General features: G+C 56.3%; 1 protein-coding gene across 6 annotated transcripts; it reads right to left on the bottom strand.

The window, feature by feature from the left end:
- Positions 1–3,585: 3,585 nt before the first annotated feature.
- On the bottom strand, positions 3,586–20,568 carry PLPP7 (phospholipid phosphatase 7 (inactive)). Of its 6 annotated transcripts, XM_040531599.1 has the most exons (5): positions 18,925–19,606; positions 18,200–18,355; positions 16,202–16,388; positions 14,907–15,379; positions 3,586–4,420 (listed from the first exon to the last, which is right to left on the bottom strand). In XM_040531599.1, the coding sequence occupies exons 4-5, from the start codon at positions 15,355–15,357 to the stop codon at positions 4,056–4,058; spliced, it is 816 nt and encodes a 271-aa protein (XP_040387533.1). In that variant the 5' UTR covers positions 15,358–15,379; positions 16,202–16,388; positions 18,200–18,355; positions 18,925–19,606; the 3' UTR covers positions 3,586–4,055. The 6 variants fall into 6 exon arrangements, with proteins under 6 accessions (XP_040387533.1, XP_040387527.1, XP_040387528.1 ...); XM_040531593.1 differs by lacking the exons at positions 18,200–18,355; positions 18,925–19,606 and adding exons at positions 4,588–4,659; positions 20,512–20,568 and having other exon boundaries at positions 14,907–16,388; XM_040531594.1 differs by adding an exon at positions 4,588–4,659 and having other exon boundaries at positions 16,200–19,617.
- Between the last annotated feature and the right edge of the window lie 612 nt (positions 20,569–21,180).

Below are 21,180 nucleotides of genomic sequence, written 5' to 3'. Positions count from 1 at the left end.
CGCAGCAGAATCAGAAATGAAATCACCGCCACCACAGCCTGCATCTCTCCCGGATGCACAGACGCATGTGGCACAGATGGCAGCAGCCCTCCGAGCCCATGCATCGAGCTTTCCTCCTCTGGGGCTTCTTCCTAATTCATCTGTTAGCTGAACCGAAAGTCAGGAGATGCCCAGAGCCGCCTGGCTGCAGTCCCCCAGGAAGGAGGCTCCTCCCCGAGCCTCGCGTGGATGAATTTGGGGGTCTGAGGGTGCAAGAAAAGCACCCACAACCCTGGGGAGTCCTGAAGGAGCTCAACCCATTTGGCTTTTTGCCTCCCTGCAGCCCCATGGCCGTGGTGGGCATCTGCACGGCGCGGCCCCAGCACCCTGCTCCAGCTCCTCCAGGACAGCCGGGGCTGAACCTCTGCATGAGCATCAGCACGGGCTCCAGGAGAGTGGAGGATAAGGCCCCAAATTATTGCGCCCAGCTGCTGACTTTGTGTAACATACCTGCAAGACCCACGGTGTTTCTGACAGCCCCTGCCAAATCTGAAGCGAGCAGAGAGCACAGCCAGACGATGCCCCAGCACTTTAGCCCATGGACAGGAGTGGTGCTGAGTGGTGCTGAGATCCATCCCCATCCCCATCCCGGGAGGGAGAAGCCCCCTGGGGCTGGATCCCAGCTTTAGGGACAGCCACCCTGCTCCTCACTGCATGCAGGACGTGGAAGGCAGGCAGCATCTGCACGGATCGAAAGCCCAAAGCCCGGGGACATTTTCCTTCCCATGCTGCTGCGCCCTCCTTGCCGCTGGGCCAAAACACTCGGCATCCATCCCTGTGGGTGCAGGGGGGGGTGCTGAATCCCTTCCAGCTCCCCGCACAGCCTGCAGCAGGATGGATGGCTGTGTTACCCGGCCTGGAAGCTGAGGACAGCCCCCCCAGATTGTACCTTGTCAGCGGAGGAGCCAGGTCTTCCTGACACCACTCCCCCCACATCCCCCAGCCCACACGGCTGCATCCCCAGGACCAGGGGTCTCCTGCCTGCCCCGGGAGGTTAACGGGTAACCTAGCACACGCGGGGACACGTAAGGACACGGGAGGGCACCCCCATCCCTGGCTGTTTCCATAGAGACAGAAGCTGGATTTGGCTGCAGCGATGCTGGCACCCTCGGCACGGCAGGGACGAGCGCTCCAGGCAGGCTCCGTGTCAGGCACGCCGCGGGTGCTGTGCCGCTCGCCTCAGGGGCTCTGCCACAACCTCCCCGCAGCGAGCACGCCAGCGCCGGGGCCGCAGCTCTCCCAGCATCCAAGCTCCAGGGGCTGAGGGGCTCCGGGGATGGTGGTGCTGAGGGGCTCTGGGGGTGCTGGTGCTGGGGGAGGCTGCCAGGAGCACCCCACATGGGAGCCAGCCCCATCCTGCGAGCCCCAGCGCAGCCCAATGCCCACAGCAGCCTGGTGGAGGGAGAGCAGCAGCAGAGGAACCACGGCAAGGAGCTGCCCTGGGCTAATTCTGCTGGTTTTCCACCCGAACGAGTGCCGTGCCCCCGCCACCTGGTATCTGCCTCATCAGGGTGGGATTTTTTTAAAAGCTCTTGGTGCTAAGAGCGAAGGGGAGACTCGGCAACTTCAGGTGGTGCTGGCTGCCCACCAGCATCCAGGGCTGCTGGAAACAGGCCTGGGCTCCACAGATTCGTGAATATCCCCAGGTGCAGCCGGACCCTTCCTGCCCCTGCCCTCCCTTCGCAGGGCTGCAGCAGCTCAGGCGATGTCACCGCCACGGCCAGGTGTAGCTCCTCCAAAGCCATCATGCATGTACCAGGAGAAGACAACGCAGGTGCGAGGAGATCCAGCAACATGGCTGTAGATGAATCTACGAAGGTCGAATAAAACCTAGAGTTTGGGATAAAATACCTCCAAAGGGAGAGCTTCCCACAAAGAAATCAGGGCAGAGTCTTCCCCTGCTCCTTCGGGTACCCACCACCTCCAGCTACGTTCGTGCCGTCAGAGCTGCAGTAACACAGCCCTGTCCTTCCATGGGGTGAGGATAAACTCTGCCAGGCGTAATAATGCCTGGAAGAAAGAGCAAGAACCACGGATCACTGCTTCACGTAAGTCTCCGCAGGAGGAGGAGAAGGTTGGTGAATGAAAACCCTGCAAATCTCTGCTCCCCGCCACAGCATCGCCCCCGTCTCAACAAGCATGGGGGGGAGCCAGCACCAAGTCCCCCCCTGCTGCGCTGCCGGCTGCTGCAGCAACCCAACAGCCCCGGGGGAACGGCGGCACCAAGAGCTCCCTGTCCCCGAGCACACCACGGCACAGCCTCCCCAGGGACCCTCGCAGCGGGGGGCTCCGCAGGACGCTCGACAAAAGGACGCGATGGCCTCTGCGATGCCCACGCTCCCACTCCAGCCTCGGTGTGGGAAGTCACCAGCTCCCAGGGCTCCCAGCTGGAGACGCCTGCCAGGGATAGATTTTCTGTTTATCTCCTTTTCATATTAATTATCAAAGAGCAACAAATGTTAGCAGCCTGCTACAGTCATTATCTGCATGTCGCCTCCTTCTCACCGGCCTCCCCTGCAAGAAGAGGGCTCCCCAGCCCTGGGGATGGGTGGGAGCACGGGACCCGGCTCCTTGCTGCCTGGCATTGCAAGCCAGGTGTGTTTTGCTCAGCTGGGATGGACAGGACTGGCACATCTGCTGGAGCATCCAGTCAGGGAAGGTGCTGGGCCTGATAGTGTCTTCTGCCACCTAAAAAAACATCAAAATCTCCTCTAAAGAGAGGAAAACCACAGAGAACGGGACGGTTCTGTGCAAAACACGGGATTTTCTTAGCCAGTCGTGAGAGGTGAGACGTTTCAGCCACAACACGTTGAGCGTGGCCATTACCTGAGAACAGCTGGAGAGAAACAACAAGGCGGAAACAACAGCAGTAACGGAAAGCAACAGCACCGTGTCTGCGTCACGCTCCTCATTCAGCAACCTCGGACCACTTCATAGCCATCAATTAGCTCGGCCTTGTAATCAAGGAAGGCCAGGACCGCTCTCCTCTTTTCAAACAGGGTGAGACACAAAAACCTTCAATGTTTTCCTCTCCAACAGGGTGGCCCCGGTGCTGGCTGCCTGCCCTCCTGCTGGCTGTACCAGAAAGCATTCAGGCCCACAGAAGACTTACCTTGGACATTCCCATCCATAGCATCGTTTGGCATAAACAAAATCATAGCCATGAAGAGGTAGAGAAAACCTCTTTGCTGTGTATCTAGACCCGCTTTCCAAAATCACCACGACCCGGCACCATGCCTATTAAATTACTCCCTGCCAGGATGAAAATGGACATCTTTTATTTGTCCCTTAGCAGGCAAAATAAAAACCACATACCCTCGCGGAGCAGATTGTTGAGCAGCAGCTGAAAGCCTGGCTCCAGTGTGGCACCTGGCAAGGTCCTGAGCACCCTCCCGCACCCACCCACCCAGAGCAAGTGGTTCAAGGGGCCGCGTGTCCCGTGGGAGCCCACGAGGCTGCAGCACCTGCCCCACGTTGAATACGAACCTCAGCGCCGTCCTGAGCTGGCCTTCGTCCCTTCCCTCACCACAAGAACCAAGCAGGGCAGGATTTTTAGGATTATTTATTAACTGCGAAACGCCAGCAGTGCCCTGACTGTACAAGACACAGTCGCAGCACTGCGGCCCAAATCATTTAGCCTCAAAAACGTTAACGAATGTGTCCTCAGGAGGCTCTCAGGCACTGCCCATGCTGAGGACGTACCGAGGTGCTGCTGTGAGCCACCCCAAGGCAGACATGTAGCTCACTTCTCTCACCCGTAAAGCTTAATTTGGTTGCTGTCCAACTCTAGTTTGAGAATACGGCCGAAATCACAGGTACGGCCCTTGGGTGCTAAAACCCAACCCATTGCAAGAAACTCTTTTTTTTTTTTTTTCAGGCGGGGAAGCAACATTAAAAAACGCCACTACTCATGGAAGGTGCAACTGTTTCCGACAAACAACATGTAGAAAATACCGGGAGGGAGACTCTGAACGTATCTGCTAGTTTCCAGTGCAAAGGCACCAAGTCCCCCACGTTCACCAGATCGATATCAACATCTGGCACGTGTTGGAAGACATCCATATCAACTCCACCAGCCGGAACTGCAAGTAGCCGAAAACAAAGCCGGAGAGGACATCGGTGATGTGGTGCCGTCCGATCATGACGCGGGAAAAGCCCACGCAGAGGGCCCAAAGGACCAGCAGGATGCGGAGGGGGATGGCCAGCACCAGGTGGTTGAGGAAGAACTTGGAGAGCATGGCCGCCCGGCTGGCGTGCCCGGCCGGGAACGCGTAGGTGTCCATGGTCAGGTAGTCCAACAAGCCGGGGCTCACGTCGTACGGGCCCTTCCGCTTGGCCAGCTTCTGCAGGCCCGCCACGATCACGATGTCCAGCAGCAGGGCTGTGAAACGAGAGGCGAGGAGGAGAGGTCAGAGGCAGAAGCAGAGTTGGGGCAGTTTTCAAGGCAGAGTGCGCGAGGGTTGTGGCAGTTCTGGCCCGGTGCGTGCTGCAGGCAGCCCCCGTCACCCTCGGATCACCACCCGGGTGTTAGCTACCCCCCCGGCTCACCCGTGAGCAGGCGAGCACCGTTATCATCACCGCACAGAGGAGGAACCCCAACCGCAGAGGCCAGCGACCTGCCTGGGGAGGAAGAAAGCGACCGGCGAAGCTAAAATTAAAACTGCCGGCCCTCCTCTTGAAGCACCAGGCTGCGTGCTCCTGTTCTGTCCACGGGAAGCCTCGTGCCACCAGGACGCATCCATGCCCCCAGTGCGGTCACCCCATGCCACCACATGTCCTTCCCCCGTGCAAAGTCACCCGCAAGCAGCACGCCTCCCCCTGCCCAGAGCCGGGTCGCACCGAGCTGCTGGATTTCACTAAGAAAAGAGCATCAGGAGACGGCAAGGCAAGGGAAAAGTCGTGCAATTAAGAAGAAGGGCTCCTGTGCTAGGAACAGCACCTGGGTGTGCAGATGTGGAGCCCCCTGCCTGCTCTTTTGCCTGCCAGAAGGGCAGGCAGGGGAACAAACCCCCCTGGCCCGGCAAACACAGGCTGGTGGCAGCAGGGACAAGGTCCCCGCAGCTCCAGGTCTCAGCACCACATCGCCTTTTGTCCTTAACTGCTCCGGAGCGAAACCCGTCAGCACTTTCTCCTCTTCCTCCTCTTCATCCCACCCCCTTCCCCCAGCCAACAGCCCTGTCGATTTATTTCCTAGCATTGATTTTTTGTTTCTCCTAAATCCCCTCCTCTGCTTTTCCCCGGCCCTCCTAATGAGGCAGAGTGCTGATTTCAGCTCCTGACGGCGATGCCAAGGAGATGCACGCCGCCGCGGGCACAGCCTGCTCCGCCTGGGGGAAGGCGGGGGGCCAGCACCCGCTCCCCTCGGAGCACCCCGCCGGGTCCCAGGCATTCAGTGCACCCGCTACAGACCTTCCCGCACCGAATCTGCCCGTAGCTCAGAGCACAAACATTTCAGATACACAAAGCATTCACCATTGCCTGTCCTTATTTTGCACTTCCAAGATATTTTTTTCTGGTCAAAGGTGGTGTCAGGGCAGCTCGAGGGAGGCAGGTGTGGGTGCACGGGGGTGGTGAGAGCACGGATAACAAACCAAAGGGCTGCTTTTATACCCCTTTCATTCAGAGGATGAATAAAATGGACCTTCAGCGCTGCTAGGTTAGATTTTCATCAAACGGTGCCCAGAAAGCAGGAAGCCTCATTCGCTCGTGTTTCATGATCTGAAGGCACGGCAGCATTAAAACCGGGGGTTAATTTGCCGTTAAAAGAAAAAAACAGAACCAAAACCAAGATTGCTCCACCGGGTGCTTTTTCTGTCGCTTCCCCCTGCACTTTCTGTTCCCTGCACGCTGCACACCCCGGGGAAGCGGCCTCAGCAGCACCCCCTGCCCCGGCCCCAGGCGTGGGGGGGGTCCCATCGCCCTGCCCTGCTCGGGGGGCACAACCAACACCCGTCCTTCCCCAGCAGCCACCAACGCTGCCATCGCTCAGCCGCCCCAGCCCGTCTCCTGTCCCCTTGCAGTTCCTTGACCTACATACCTGCTCGGACTCGGGCTCCGCTGACTTTTTCCCTGCTGCTGTTTCAGCTCAGCACAAACAAAACCCTCCTCCAGGCGGGGGGACAGCACGCGGCGAGGGGGGGCTTTATCGGCCGCACCTGTGGGCAGTGCAGCTGCAAGGGGGGACTCTGCGCTCCCAAAGGTGCCCGCAGGCCACCCAAAGCCAACCACAGCCCTGGATGTTTGCAAACCAGCAGCTTCACCCATGGTCCACCCTTCCCCTGTCCCTAAAATGGGGACGTGCACGTTCTCCAGGCCGGGAGGACCGCAGGTTGGAGGAAAAAGAGCCCCAGGAGGGACCTTGGAAGGAGCCCACCACTCATTTAGTGGCCTGCCCTTGCTGGAGGTGGCTGGGGCTGTCAGGCAGCAAAGAGGGCTGAGAGGAGAGGAGCAGGGAGCTGTAGTGTTAAGCCTTTGTCACCATGCTCTTCCCACACGTGTGGGTAGAATTGGATTGAAAACAGCAAAGCCACCAAAGGAAGGATTTGCTCTCGCCCATCGCTCCTTTCATGTTTGTCTCAAAAGGTCCAGAGTTTCCTCTCTGCCCCGGCTATTAAGGGAAACACAGCAAAACCATCCGATCACCCCAAGCTCTATTAACATCCAAAACTTCCTTAAAGCACAAACCCAAAGAGCGAGTCTTGTCTGACTGCGACAATTTTAGCATCAGAGATCACCTTGGTATTGTAAATAGCCAACATCTGGCATCAGACGCACAGTAAATGAGCTGAAAGCGAGCCCCCTGGGCAGACATTTTATATCTATTAATAAGAGAAGGAAAACAATTATCGGCCTTGCTCCTACCACCAAACGTTAGGAGCCAATTAGGAGCAGAGAGCAGAGAGGCAAGTCCTGCACAGGCAGGGCACAAGGACAAACTCCAAGTTTGGCCTTAGCAAAGCCAAGCCAGCCCCCAGCCCTCTCCTTGAAGGGGAGCCGAAGCAGCTGGATGTCCCTGTCCCTGCCATGTCCCTTCTGTCCCAGCCCAAGCTGTGGTCATGGCGTGGGCGAGGGGCAGCACTTGCTGCCTGTGGGCATCGCCTGCCCGGGCTGGAGCCAGGCAGCATCTCCCAGGGCCGGGCAGACTCCAGATGAGCTGTTAACACAAACACGTTACCAAAACCCCAGCTGAAAAACAGCCTGGGTGCAGTGCTGGGGGAGAGAAAAACAGGAGAAAGCCAAAAAAGCCTTTGGCCTCATCTGTTCCTGCAGCACGGATCCACAGGACTTTGCGCACATGGGACCGCTGAAGGAGCCAGGGCAGCTCACAGCCCAGCCACGAGGAGCCGGGCACACGGGAGAAGGGGGATTTTGGTGACATGAAAGAGATGCAGAGCGATCACATCCCGAGCCCAGCAGCCCCCTGGCACGGCAGCAGACGGACCTGTCCCCTGCCCATATTAAAGCAAGGACAAGGCAGGCAGCAGTGCCATGCCTGGACGCAGCAGAAGCCTGCCGCCTGTTTTGTCCCCGGTCCCACTGTGCCAGAGGCCACACAGCCCCGTGGAGCACACACGTGCTCCCAGCCACGCTGGCTTTGAAGGTGCTTTGCTTCCCAGATTAGCCAACTTTGGACAAACGTCACCCTTCCTACGAAACAGTTCCTTTTGCTCCACAAGTAGAATTCATTTTCCTTCCCCAAATTTTGTTTTGAACTTTATCTGTTCAGTTTTTACTTACATGCCTCATCCTACTGCTTCTGAAATGACCTTCCCAAATCTCCTGAAGGCATTAGGCTCCCTGACCTGGAAAATGAACCGTTTGCAGCCTTGACTGGTTGACACTAACGAAAGGTGCAGGTTCCAGAGCACCTGCACCCTCTCTCCGGTAGAGCCACTGACAGCTGGACAAGATCCACTCCTCTGGAAGTGAACTCCTCTCCCTCATTTTCTTCCCCAAACATGGTACCATTAGGCGCAAGAACTGACAAAAAGTCACAGATGGCACGACACGGTTACAAAGCACTGAATCAGGCACTGCAGCGTTTTGGGGGAGGTTATTTTTCGGCTGAACAAGCAGCAGAGAGTTCTGGGCGCTGGGTGCAGGGCGCGCTGGGGTAAGTGGCCACGGGGAGGTGAAGGAATGGCAGAAATCAGCATTGTGCAATTAATTAAAAAATCCCCAACGACTGAGAACAGACTTGCTATGCCCTAGAAGATCAGAAACAGCCCCGAGTGTATGCACAGGCTGCCTGGAGCTCTCCCCTTTTGGAAATCCCCCATAGGTGCTGGGCAGTTTGCATCTCAGCACCCATCACCAAGTGTGCCTGCCCTACCAGGGCTCTATATGGCCTGGGGACAAGGGAGTGGCTGCAGTGACAAGGGCTCATGCTGATGGAGGAAATGAGCTGAGCAGCTCACGGCAAGGCCCCGCGAGCACCCAGCTGCCTCCCAGAAGGGCTGCAGGAGCCAGCGATGTCCCCGCGCTCGGTGCCAGCGGTGCGGGGGATGCCTCCCTGCAGCAGCATCCCGGGATGAGCACGCACAGAGCTCAGTCTCAGCACTGCTTAGGTTTGTGCTTACACCTCACTGCCTTCAACAAAGCAAAATGGAAAATAAACAAATAAATAAAAATTCGGGGTTGATTCTCTGGTGTTCACAGGGCCTCCAACCACCGCATCTCACAGTGCTTTAAAGACCCAGCACAGTGAGGTCGTCCAGCATCTCTGTATGCACAGGGATGGAGGCTGAGACCAGAACTGCAGCTGAGGTGAAAACATGGAGCTTTCTGCCAACAGGAAGAAGAAGAGAGAGGTGAAACGATTCCCCCCTCACCATCGCTGTCCTCACCGAGCCTGGCCCGGACCCAGGTACCCGATCAGTCTCCCTGCCCCTGCTGCTCATCCCGCTGCCTTCTGTGCCTCTGCCTTCCTCTGCCCGGCCTCTGCTCCTGCCGAGGTGCCGGGGCCAAGCCCCCCTCACCCTTTTCTAGGGACGCCCCTCGGGGCAGAGCCCCGCTCAGCTGCCCCAGCAGGGCTGGCAGCGCAGCAGGCAGGCAGCTCTCGTCCCTTCGCAGCGCTGCGGCGGGGGCACGGGGAAGCTGCTGGGGAGTGACAGACACGAGCATGACTCATTTCCCTTGTTTATTCCCCCTCTTCCCATTCAGCAACCCTCGCACTTCTTTTCTCTTGCAATCTGCATTCAGACTGGGGAGCGGTCTGCCTGCTGGCTCTGCACAGAGGCTCGGCTTTAAGCTCCCTGCAGTGCCCCAAAGGCTGCAAACGGGGACGTGGGGCTCACACCGTGCTCAGCACCGAACAGGCAGGACCCGACCTCTGTGCTGACCAAGGGGCTGACAGAGAGACCCTATCTATGCTGGTCCCTGGAAATATTCCCCATGCCCGCTCCAGCCTCTGTGAAACGGGCCCCGGGCTGTCGCTGACTGTCCTCTGTGCGAAGGGACACTGCAGGCACTGCCTGCCCTGCAGAGGAATGCACTTGCCATAGAGCGAGCAGGCGAGGAAGGGAAGGGGGCAGGGCGGGCAGGAGAGCTGGGCACCACTCACGGTGCAGAGCTGCCCGAGCTCAGCAGGGATACGGGGGGATGGCACCCACCAGAGAACCAGGGACTTTAACTGCAGAGTCTGGGCAGGACAACAAGGGGCGGATTGGCAGCCTGATGCGATGGAGAGGAATATTTAATGTCGGGCTGGACCCGGTGCTGGATGCAGGGAGCGGGCATCTGCGGTGTTCCCTCCGGCACCTGCCACGGGTCGGTCACGCTGGGTTACTCACTGCTTACATCCTCCTGCCCTCTGGGCAGATGTGCTGCAACCCTGCTGAGATGCCAGCAGGCACTGGCAGGGCAGCAGGGCTGGGGCTGAGCCTCCTCCACGTGTCCAGCTTCACGGGAGGGGATGAGCAGAAGGCTGGGAGCGGTCCCAAAGCAGGGGACACATTCCCGGGCTGCTCGTTCCTTCCCTGCTGAAACGCTTTCTGCCCCGTCTAGCTCAGAAAATCCCCAGCCTCACAGTGGGAAAATGAAAGGGAAAAAACAGACACATCTGGCCCCAAACCATCTCTGGGGCTCTCAGCTTAGCAAGCTCCGCTGCGTACAGACTGATCCATCTGCCAGCGCAGCTCCCCATCCTCTCTGCTGGGGCTGGGCTGCCGAGCCCTGAGGCTCATCGGGATGAGATCGTCTGTGCTGCCTGGGCATTTAATCTACTCAGTGACCTTTAACAGCCACGGGCTGTACAGCGATCTGAATTTTCACCGCACAGACTCCAAAGGAAAGCATCCCGATACATGAAGTACCAGTGCACTGCTAGAGGAGGGACAGGGGGTCTCGAGGGACCTGGTGAAGACATTTCGGTCTCTCTCTTTCCTCCCTGACCTACCATTCCTGCCAGTCTGCTCCTGCTTGGAGGCTGCATGGGCGGATTGCGGAGTCCCGTCCCTATATATTTATAAATACAAATACATTTATAAATACATACATTCTGCTCAGGATAAAGTCACAGTTCTGCAGGGGACTGTGCCTCAGCATATTATGGCTTGGTTCCCAACCAGCCTAGTGCTAGGTCTGCATCCAGGGAGAAGGCTGGAGAGAGCAAGGACTGACTTCTGGCTGAGCTCCAGGCCTGGAGAAGTGACCCTGGCCTCCCCTCCTTCCTTCCTCCTGTGGCAAGCGACCCATCCTCAGCTGCTCCCCATGACATGCCTGTGGCACTGTTTTCCTGGGTGGTGATAAATGCTCAGTGTGAGCTGCCCCACCTGTCAGAAGCAGGATGCAGAGCCAGCAGGTGACGGATGAGGACGATTACCCATGTCACAACTGGACATGGGGACACAGCCACCACCAGGCTTGGCTTGGCCCCTTTCCAGCATACCAACAGAAGGTTTTAATACCTATTTCAGAAAGCCATGACTAAAGCTGAACCAGGTATTTCACTCCACACACAAATAAACACATCTACGTGCAAGCGTGAACCAACCAGATATCCTCCTGCAGCAAAGGCACACAGCTGGACCACAGCTAAAAATGCAAAGAATCACGGTGATGGGTGGCAGTTTGGCTCTGAACATAACAGGGGGACTCACCGAAAGCACTACTTTGAGTAGATCACCATATTCCATCCCCATCACTCTAAGAAGGTGCCTGGATCTGGAAAGACCATCAGTCTAACGAGATCAGTCTGTTCAGCTTAATGAATAGGAGGTGAAGAGGTGACTTGAGCACCATCCAAAATATTGAAAGGCAGAAGGGATGCTGGATAAAAGAGCTACTCAGCTGAAGAGACAAAGGTATGCAGAGGCAGCCGAGGGAAGGGAACAGTCAAACTAAGAGCAAGGCGCCGGGGAGAACACCTACCACTGCAGTAATATAGAAATGGTTCTGACAAGTTCACCGCCACTTGAAATTTTACATCTGATTGAGTGTTTGGGTTTTTTCCCTTAGCAAATTGAACAGGAATAAATTAAGGGATGTGCTACCACCTGTATTTTGCTGTGGGTTAGATCAATGATCCAAATGTTCTTTGCTGGCTTTGCAGTCAATGAATCACTAAATTTGGATCCACATCCTCACCAGATGGATCAGAACCAGAAACCAAGGTACCGCTTTCCCTCAGGGTTTAACGGCGCTTCTGTCTGGTTCTAGAGCAGCTCTGGTAGTTTTAGTGGGAGTTTTATACCTGTTTTCCCCCTGCAAGCTCGATTGCAAAGTTCAAATGATTTTCTAAGCACATCAGTTCTCATTAAATCCTTGCAGAGGAAAGTTTGAATGGTCCTAAAAGTCCCAACACCGGCAAACAACTAAAACGAACTTAAACTGGGGTGTTTCCTGAGTTACAATTTTCTTGATGTGGCAGAGGGGGAGCAGAATTTCTTCCTGACTCTTTCACAGCCAGGGCTGGCAACACTGAGACTGTCTTCCTGAAAGCACATTCTGGCAGAGGGATTTTGACAGTGGGCACAGATATCTGATTTCTTCCATCTTTTCAGTAACAGGCTGTGACCGTGCTTCTCTGGCTGTTTGGCATTTGCTGGAAAAGATTACGATGAGAAGGAGAATCAATAAATTCCATCACAGATGACAACTGTGGAGGGAAAACATTGCTGGGGGTTGCTAATCAACATCAGCAGTTGGGAGGGATGGAGCGTCCCAGGGAGGGAGGTCAGAACCCCTCACCCTAAATGCTCCCACACGTCTTGGCAAAGATCCTACCAAGAGCTCCTCCGGTGCAAGTGCCCCCCCTCCATCTGCAGTGGTGCTCCTGCCAGGTTCCCGGTCCCATTTCAGCAGTCTCCTGTCTCCTCGCCTTGAAAGCCTGATTGCAAATCCTAAACAAGTGCTCTATGATGGGCTGGCTCCCTGCCCAGAGACTGCATCAGAAATTCTGCTTGATGTATCAAACCCTGAGCAAGCCGGGGGGAGGGAGGAGAGCCAGGGGACGTAAAGAAGGGGTGCCATAGACAACCCTGACTTCCCTGCTTGCCTCCTTCCAGGACACCAGGGAAGCATTGGGGATGCTCCCTTCCCTTTGACCTGTCCCCAGCCAGAAGGGCTTTACACCACAGCCTGCTGGATCTCAACCCAGGGAAAAAAAACAGTGAGAGGGACCCGGGATGCCAGATGCAGCATCACACTCTTCCTACTGGCTCAAGGGACCACATCTCACATGGTTGGTCTGGGTCTGCCAACCCCACGCAACCCTGCCGGACTCCTTCGTCCATCAGCAATGCAGGCGTTACGGCAGTAGCTGCTCTGATACTAGGAGCTCCTGACTGCAATCTTAAATATCAAGCCAAGGCCACGCTCACAGCAGAGATCCTGCTCTGCAGGGTGACACAAGTCCTGCCGAGGACGCTGACGAGAGAGGCTCCGGGCACCTTGGTCAGTGCTGCCAGGCAGCGTGGTCTGCAGGGGGGACAAAGAATCATAGAATATCCCGAGCTGGAAGGGACCCATGAGGATCATCGAGTCCAACTCCTGGCACCACACAGGTCGACCCAAAAATTCAAAGGAGGCTCTTCGGAGGCTGCCAGACCTACAGAGCTGTCAGGTCACACCGCGAGCTAGCTCTTTGTACAATTTAACCCGTTTCTCTCTTGGCAGGCGTGGACAAGGGAAGGGAGCAAGGAACCAAGACTGTGGAGGCCCCAAGCAGCCCTGAGCAGCACTTTTGAGCCAAGAAGACCCGGAGATGCAGGGCTGAGCTCTCCCAGCCATCACCCGACACTCAAAGTTTCAATGCAACCTGGAGCTGGCTTTGCGTTTGGCCTCCTCAATGGCAGTGGAAGAGCGAGAAGACCTTTATTGGTTTTAAGCCAAAAGCGGCATTAGCTCTTCATAAAGATCTCAAATATTTTGGAGTCAAAGAGGTCGGTTTTCAGGCTCCAGAACTGTCAAAGGCCCTCAGGTCAAGAGACCTCTGGAAACTGTGCCGGTTTTTGCTGGCCGCCTCCTATTTCATCTTCATGCCCTTTTAAACGGAGCTTCTTTTCTCAGTGAGGGTTTGACCCAGAGCACCGGGCAGCCCCTGGAAGAACTGCTGACACCGGCGGGCTCTCCATCATGCCGATGCTATTCCAGCTCCCTCCCCGCCACGGCCTCCCCTCGTTAGATGTCACAGCACGGGGACAGGCTCCTTCAAAGGCAGAGGGGAGAAAAGGCGGACACAACTGTGCTTTTCAAGCCAGTTCAGCGCAATCGCTGCCCTCTCTGAAGGATGAACTTCTGAAAAAAAGCTGGGACCATGCTGCAGAACGTATCGTACAGCAGGCAGTCCCTGAGAACAGGACGTCCCTTCCCTGAGGTGCCTACTGCAGGCTCCCTAAAAAGCAAAGGCCTAAATCTAACGTCAATTCCTCGTACTGACCAAAAGTGGGAGCTCCGCGGGCTGGTTTTTCGGGGAGGGTGAAACGCCAGGGTGATCTCAGCCGGATGAGCTAGCAATTAGTCATAAAAAAAAAAGTGATAACCAGGCCACAGGCCAAAGGCAGAAGAGAGGGAAGAGCAAGTGCCTCACGTGAATGCAGGCAGGGTGGTTTGGGGCCTGCATGTAGGGAAAGTCTCACCCAGAGCTCAGCACGGTCACTGGTGGGATGTAGGGCCATGGGGACGGGTTGGGCCCTGCAAACTCCCCCGGCACACCCCAGTCCCCAGGAGCAAGGAGACCGACCACCCCACAAAAAAAGGGGCTGGCAGGAGAGACAGAGAGATCTGATCCATCGTAACAGCCTCTGGGTCAAGCTAGCGCGTGGAAACGGGGCCAGCAGCAAGAAAGGTCCTCCTGGGACGACGGATGCGAGATCAAGTGGCAGCAGGGAAGGAGACAGGACTCCTTTGAGCGGCTGCGGAGACGTTGGGCCAGGGTCTGCACAAGGAGGTGCAGAGGGGATGGAAATGTGTTTTCCTTGAGAACATCTTCTGTCTCTAATCCACACACTGAGATTAAAATCTTTATGTTTTCCCCAACCTGACAAGCCACCAAGGCAGAAGACCGTAAATCAAGGGCACTGCTGCTGGTATCCACCTGCACATCACAGACGCTTTCTTGGCCTGACTTGGACCAACCCCGCCTCGTAGAGGCCAAGGATCTGCCCCTGCCCTGCGGGGATGGCTGGCTACCGGGATCCATTCCACCCCCTTACAAAACTTTTTGCTACTTCCATCTCCCACCATACCCAGCACCGTCCCAAAGCTGCCAAGGTGGCTGATAAGTGCAGCATTCGCCCAAAAGGTCACTGCCTGCTGCCTGACGCCGCCGGCGGTGGGAGCAGTCAGAGGTGGAGTCCCGATGCCGCTGTCCCTTGTGACTAGGGCTGGGCTTTCCCGGCGGGGAAGGAAGGAGCTTTGCCACTCACCTAGCAGCAGGTTCATGAGGACCTCCTGGCCTGCCAGCGTGCTGCTCTTCACCAGGCAGATGAGCGTGCCCGCGATCCAGGGGATCCCGTGCCCCGTTATCCCCAGAAGGTTGATCATGGAGCGGGCGCCTCCCCAGGACGACGCTCTGTTGGCACACACTCCCAGCCGCTTGGACATGCAGATGTCGATGGCCAGCAGGGAGTTGAAGGCGATTCCCTTGAAGGAGGGGTTGAGCTGCATGCAGTCCTCTTCGGGCAGCTGCTGCGACTGCCTCCGCTCCTTGGGGCTGCTGTTCTGGGTGCCGGCTGCTCCCGCCTGGCCGCTCTGCTTCCTCCCCTGGCTCCTGCTCTCCTGGGTCCCTTTCAGGGGCTGGTTCAGGGAGAGGAACTCAGCCCTGTTGAGGACATTGTTCCTGTCTCGTGCCCTGGACCGCGGCTGGGATGCTGGCATTGCAGTCTCTCGCTAACGGAACCTGCTTTGCAAACACCGGGAAGGAGAGAAATCCCTCTTCTCCTTGCGGAAAGCTTCCCCCACTCCCACCCTCACGAGCTGGGGATTTGGGAAGCTACAAAGGTTCCCCTCTGTTGCAGTTGCCCCCAGCACAGACTGCAGCTGTTAAATATAGAGTAAGGAATGCACATGGCTGTTTACTTCATGGGCCTAGCAAGCTTGGAAGGAAAGTTAATGCCAGGCTTGGCAGCCACTCCAGTGCCAGGGAAAAAGGTTAAACAGCCAATAGATTGGAAGAAGAGGAGGGAAATGCTTTGTGCCAAAGGTTGGTTGCTTCTGGTCTGGTCTATTTAAATCTTCCAATTGCTTATTCCCCTGGGCTGCAAAGGAAACTGGGAAATGTAGTTTGTTTTTTTTTTTTGGCACAGTAATTCATATTTGAGTATCAGAGCATCAGCGCTGGAAGAGATCACAGTGCTCTAGTGGCTGCCAGGGTGGGCAATGCAGCCTGGCTTCCCAGCCTCTGTGCTGCGCATCACTTGGGGGCTTCTCTGCAAGGGGCCCGACCCAGCTATCTCCTGGTTTTGTCCGTCCTGCGGTGTCTCACCCCTGCTAGGGCACCCTAAGTAGTATTTCTTTCTCCCTGGCATGAACACCTCCCGAGCACCACCAGCCCCATCCTCTCCCCCCGCTCAGCACACATCCCCGCAGCTCCTCCATCACCAACCCTGCCTGCAGCCTGAGGAGAAGCAGCACCTGCCTCTTGATTAAAAGAGATGCGGCGCCGCTAATGAATTCCCATCCCCCTGCCCCCGGCGCTGAGCGTGCCCTAAATACCACACACGTTTCTGCCGTGTCATCCAGCATCGCAGCTCCGGCGCTGAAAGCAGGTGACAGGCGCTGCCACGTCCCCGAGCTGTGGCTGCAACCAGCAGCGGCCCCGTCGGAGCTGGCACCAGGGTTCGATGATGAGGAAGGGTCCCCACGGCACAGGCTGGGTGCTGCGGGCTTGTGCCGGGCCCTGGGGAGTTCTGCAGGGGGGAAAGGAAAAGATGAATATTGCACCAAGCAGCGGCACAGGCACGTCTCTTGGTTCCAGTGCTATTTACCTATGTAAAATTATAAAGGTCAATATTAGAAGAGGTAACACTGGGAAACATCCATGTATCTTTGAGAGCCTTATCTGAAACCTACAGGAGCGCTTAAGTGCTAAATGGAAGGTGGTCCTGGCTTTCTAAGATAATAAAAACTTTGCACTTTCTTTGCACTTATTATCCATAGCTCCCAAAATACTTCAGCCGAGCTAGACCTCCAGCCCATGCCCATCTGACAGACACAGGCCCAAAGAGGCTGCTGCAATATTTGGCCAAGTAAATCAGTGCTGGAAGTGCTGAGGAGCCTTTGCTCACCCTTGTGTTTTGCTTATGAATCAAAGGAAAATAATACGCATCAACTTATTTCTGAACCACATCCTCCAGGAACTCCTGAGCCTGCGACGGTGACCATAGCCGTGGGAAGAGCTCTTCCCCTCCTTACCCAGCCCAGCACCACCAGCTCCTTTCAGCTCAGGCAGCAAATTACTGCTCGGGGCTGAGGCCTCCCAGGAGCACACATTGATGCTACCCCAGCACCTACCAGCTCTTACTTGCTCGCCTCCTGCACAGCTGCATTCTTACGCTATCAGGCAGGTCAGTGCCCCGTCCCTGTGTGCCCGTCCCCTGCTGCTATCCTGCTGCAAGGCTCTGAGGAACGTGGAAAATCTCAGCCCGCTTGACACCACCCAGTGTGATATCGGGAATATCGGGAGTTGCTGTGGTGCTTTGCCATAGCCGTCACCTCCCTGCTGGATGGCCTCTCCACTTCTGCAGCTCGCAGCGGCACGGGGCTCCTTGCAAGCAAGAGTCTCCGAGCAGAGGGTTAAGACGGTGGTGGCCAGGAGCCTGCAGAAATAGAAAGGCTCCTTGCCTCTCGTCCCCTCCCTGCGCCGGGGATGCTGAGGTATTACTGAGCACGTTCCTCAGGAGCTGTCACTGGGAAAAAAAACCTTGAAAGCACCAGGAGCTCATTTCATCCAGTGCCTGCCTGTTCCTCTGACCCCTGGTGCAGGCACAGGGGGCTGCTCTGCCTTGCACACACTGGGGGCCAGCCCCAGCCACCAGCGGGGAAGGAAACAAGGAGGAAGCACGGCATGGGGTGGACACGCTGCTAACATGCCTCTGTTGAGAGGAATGGGAGAGGAAACAACTTGGTGTCCCATTTACGGTGGTTATTTTCCTTTACCATGGCTGAGATGAGGAAGGGGAGACCCTGCCTTTCGGCAAACCTGCAGGGTTTGTAGGGCACGGGGTGGGCCACGCTGCCGGGGGAGCAACAGCAGGAGCAGGCCCAGCGGAAGGAAATGCAGCTCCCAGCATCGCCAGATGCTCCTAATTGTTACTCATCACAGCTTGGCCTCAAAAGCCAATCTCCAGCAATTTCATCAGAGAGCACCAGGCTCACGGGCACAGGAGCTGCTCTGTGCACAGCTTAGTGCAGCCACTCTTGGGTGAAGTGCACTAATTCTTTAATCACACAACAGTGTGATGGAGACGGGCATGGCCAAAAAGCAAGGAAAGCTCCAGCCGAAGATGAAAAGCTGATTTAATTAGACTGAGATAATGCAATTTCCTAGTTGACCAGAACACCAGAGATTGCCAAGTTGAAGCAAGACCTGGCTGGAGCGGCGGTGAAGCTGGAGTCTCAGAACATGCAGCTTCACCCGATGCATAATGCTCCGGGAAACTGTGACAAGCTTGTTTGAAAAGTGTGAAAGAGTCTTGGAGATGTCAAAGTATTTCAGCACCTTCTGGAGGTTGCTGAAGAAACTGGATTTTTCATTTGGAGATGCTCATTTCATTCTTTCTTGTACTTCAAGTTGTTTGTTTGCAACTTGAGTGCATTCTTAGTTTCTCTCTCTGTTGTGGGGCTAGGAACAAGGACGGTGCCCTTCTCAGAGATCCTGTGATGTTTAACACAGATAAATATTTAGCCAATGCTTTGAGAAACACACAGAAGGAAACCATAATGTTACCCTATGGCTCTTCCACCCCCTGCCACACGATTTGCTCAGAGGGCTCCGTGCACGCCTTGGCAGTGCCTCAGCCTGGGAAGGGCAGGAGCCAGCAGGCAGGAGGTGAGGACCCCGCAGCCGGTGCCCTGCGTGGGCAAGGCCAAGTGCTGGGGGCAGGACCCCCCCAGGACCTCAGAGCCAGCAGGAGCAGCCTCCCCTCGTCCTGGGGCATTCGCCTGTCAGGATCACCCAGTAGCTCCAGTCCTTCCTACCTGCTGCAGGGCAGACAACACACGCACAGACGCTGGAAAACGCCATGCAGTGTGTGAGCTAACCCTGCTTGCTGTGAGTGTGAGGCAGGAAGAAATAAAGGACACTTTGCTCTGTGCAAAGCCATCCTTCCTCCTCATTCCCCCAGGTTTCCCAGTCAGAAAAGAGCCAAAGTGCATGCAGGTGGAGCTGTGAGGATGCTCAGCACCCTGCAGCTATCGCTGAGTGCCCCAGCACCCACACCTCACCCAGGGCTGAGCTCTCTGCAAGCCACGGCCTCAGCTGGGTGATGGTCAGCAGGAAAGGCCAGCCACAGTGCTCCTCAAAACATCCGTGCCAGAGGTTTACAACTTCCCCACAGGCCACTGCTGCCTCAGACACCTCTCAGCACCCGCTCCTCTGTCCCTTTGCTGCTACCGAGAGTTTTTCTGGTTGCTGGAATCGCAACTCATCCGGCCCAGGGCTGCAGGTTTTGCAAATAAGGAGACTGCCCCTGCACTGAACCTATCAGCCAAGCTCCAGCCGGGGGAGAAAAACCTCCAACTGCAGAACCAAGAGAAAATACATGGCATTTAAGTGAGAGGGAAGGAGAGGGAAAAAGAGAGAAGGAGGAAAAGAAAAAGAGGAACGAAGGAGGGGAGGAGAGAAAGAAAGAGAGAAGGAGAGAAAGAAGAGAGGAGAGAGAAGGAAAGAGAGAAGGAGAGAAAGAAGGGGAGAAGGAGAGAAGAAGAGAGAGAAGGAAAGAAAGAAGGGGAGAAGGAGAGAGAGGAGAGAAAGAAGGGGAGAAAGAAGGGGAGACGGAGAGCAGGAGGGAGCCCTTATCTCCAAAGAAACTACATTACCCACAAGCCGCGGAGGCGTGGGAGGAAATGCTGCTCTGCAAAGGAGGGCTAGCTCCAACAGCTGCAGTTTAAAAGAGAAACCCAGGGGGAGGGATGGGAGGGAGGGAGCGGCGGAGGGCGGCCGGCAGGGGCAGGGGGGTCCGGCCGCTGTCCTGCTGCTCGCCGGGGCGGCGGCGGCGCCGCGGGGCGCGGATGCCCGGGGGGGGCGGCGGCGGGGCCAGCGGGGGCCAGGCGGGGCAGGGGGCGACTTGCGGCAAAGTTTGACCCGGCCGCGATGCCTCCGGTGCTGCCGGTGCAGGGGGAGCATCCCCCCCCCCGCTCCCCCCTGCTCCGCCGCAACCCGGCGCCGTCCCCGGCTGCATGAGCGCGGTGCGAGAGAGGAAGCTTGCGGCAGCCAAGAGGCGGAGGCACCGATCCTGCTCCTCTCACCCCCCCCGGGTACACAGCGGAGAAGGCGAAGGAGAAGAGAAAAAAAAAAAAAAATCCATCGCCGAGGAGCCTCCCCCCCCCCCTTACCCCTCCCCAGCCACCCGCCCCTCTCCCGGCGCTCCTCGCCCCCGCAGCGGTGAGCCCGGCGGGGCTCGGCGGGATGCTGGGGGGGCGCCCCCGGCCCGCAGCACCCCCCCGTGTGCGGGGCAGCCCCGGCGGCAGCCCCTGAGCCCCGCAGGCTGAGCCCGCAGCAGCAGCAGGAGGAGGAGGAGGAGGAGGAAGGTCGGACACCCCTGCGGACGCCGCTCGCCCGGGAGGAGGAGGAGGAGGAGGAGGAGGAGGAAGGCCGGACCCCCCCCCGGGATGTCACGGGAGGCGATTGTGCAGCGCTGAGCGGCCCCAGGGCGGGGGCAGCGGGGGGGGCTCGCCGCCGCCTCCTGCCCCGCCGCACAACCCCGCCGAGCGCCGCCGGGATTTATGGTGCCGGCTATTTCTAAGGGGGAAGGAATTAACCAAAAAAAAAAAAAAAAAAAAAAAAAAAAAAGGAGAGGAAAAAAAGCCGACCCGAAGCCCTGACAGCGCTGGCGGAGGAGCCTCCAAAATCGGAGATCGGGCTACTTTCTTTTTTTTTTTTTTTTTTTTGCATTTTCCACCCGTCGCTTTTTTTTTTTTTTTCTGTTATTATTGTAATTTTGTGCGAAAGGAAGTTGTGAACAACTGCAAGTCAGGAAGTGGAAATCCACACCGGTTGTGACAAGCTGGGGCTAAAAACTATTTCATTATTTATATAGATGTGTCTATCAACATTCTGCTTTTCATCCAAAGAATAAAGGGAAATACCGGCCAGTCCTATGTCTGACGGGGAATGACAGACCGCATCTGAGAAAAGGAAGGACTAAATATACCATCTAAGAACAACACCGTTATTTATTGAACTCGAGAGACTTTTCTTTTTTCTTTTTTAACCCAAAGACTGTTTGAGTGAAAGATTTAAAGGGTCATTAAAAGGGAGAAAAAAATATTAAAGGCCCTTTTGCTTCTGAAGTGCAGCTAACCTCAAAATAGGAGCCGTGCTTGTAAGACAGATACTCAGATTAAGGCTTTACATGATGAATTGTCTATCCTATGGATATCGGTTCTGAGATTACAAACCAAGAAGATCTGTAATTGATCTAGCACCAGATAATTTCAATGCCTAATATTCCCCAGGATTGCTGGAGTACCCTAGGAGCT

This window comes from Cygnus olor, chromosome 19 (assembly GCF_009769625.2).
Source record: "Cygnus olor isolate bCygOlo1 chromosome 19, bCygOlo1.pri.v2, whole genome shotgun sequence".
Lineage (NCBI taxonomy): Eukaryota > Metazoa > Chordata > Aves > Anseriformes > Anatidae > Cygnus > Cygnus olor.
The sequence above is the reverse complement of the archived record's forward strand: the minus strand, read 5'-3'. Positions and strand labels throughout refer to the sequence as shown.

Coding starts and splice junctions, on each gene's coding strand:
- PLPP7 (XM_040531593.1), bottom strand. CDS start 15,357: ATGCCAGCATCCCAGCCGCGGTCCAGGGCACGAGACAGGAACAATGTC. Junction 4,660..14,906: donor CCTCATGAACCTGCTGCTAG/GTGAGTGGCAAA, acceptor CTTCCTCCCCAG/GCAGGTCGCTGGCCTCTGCG. Junction 4,421..4,587: donor CGGTGCTCGCCTGCTCACGG/GTGAGCCGGGGG, acceptor CTCGTTTCACAG/CCCTGCTGCTGGACATCGTG.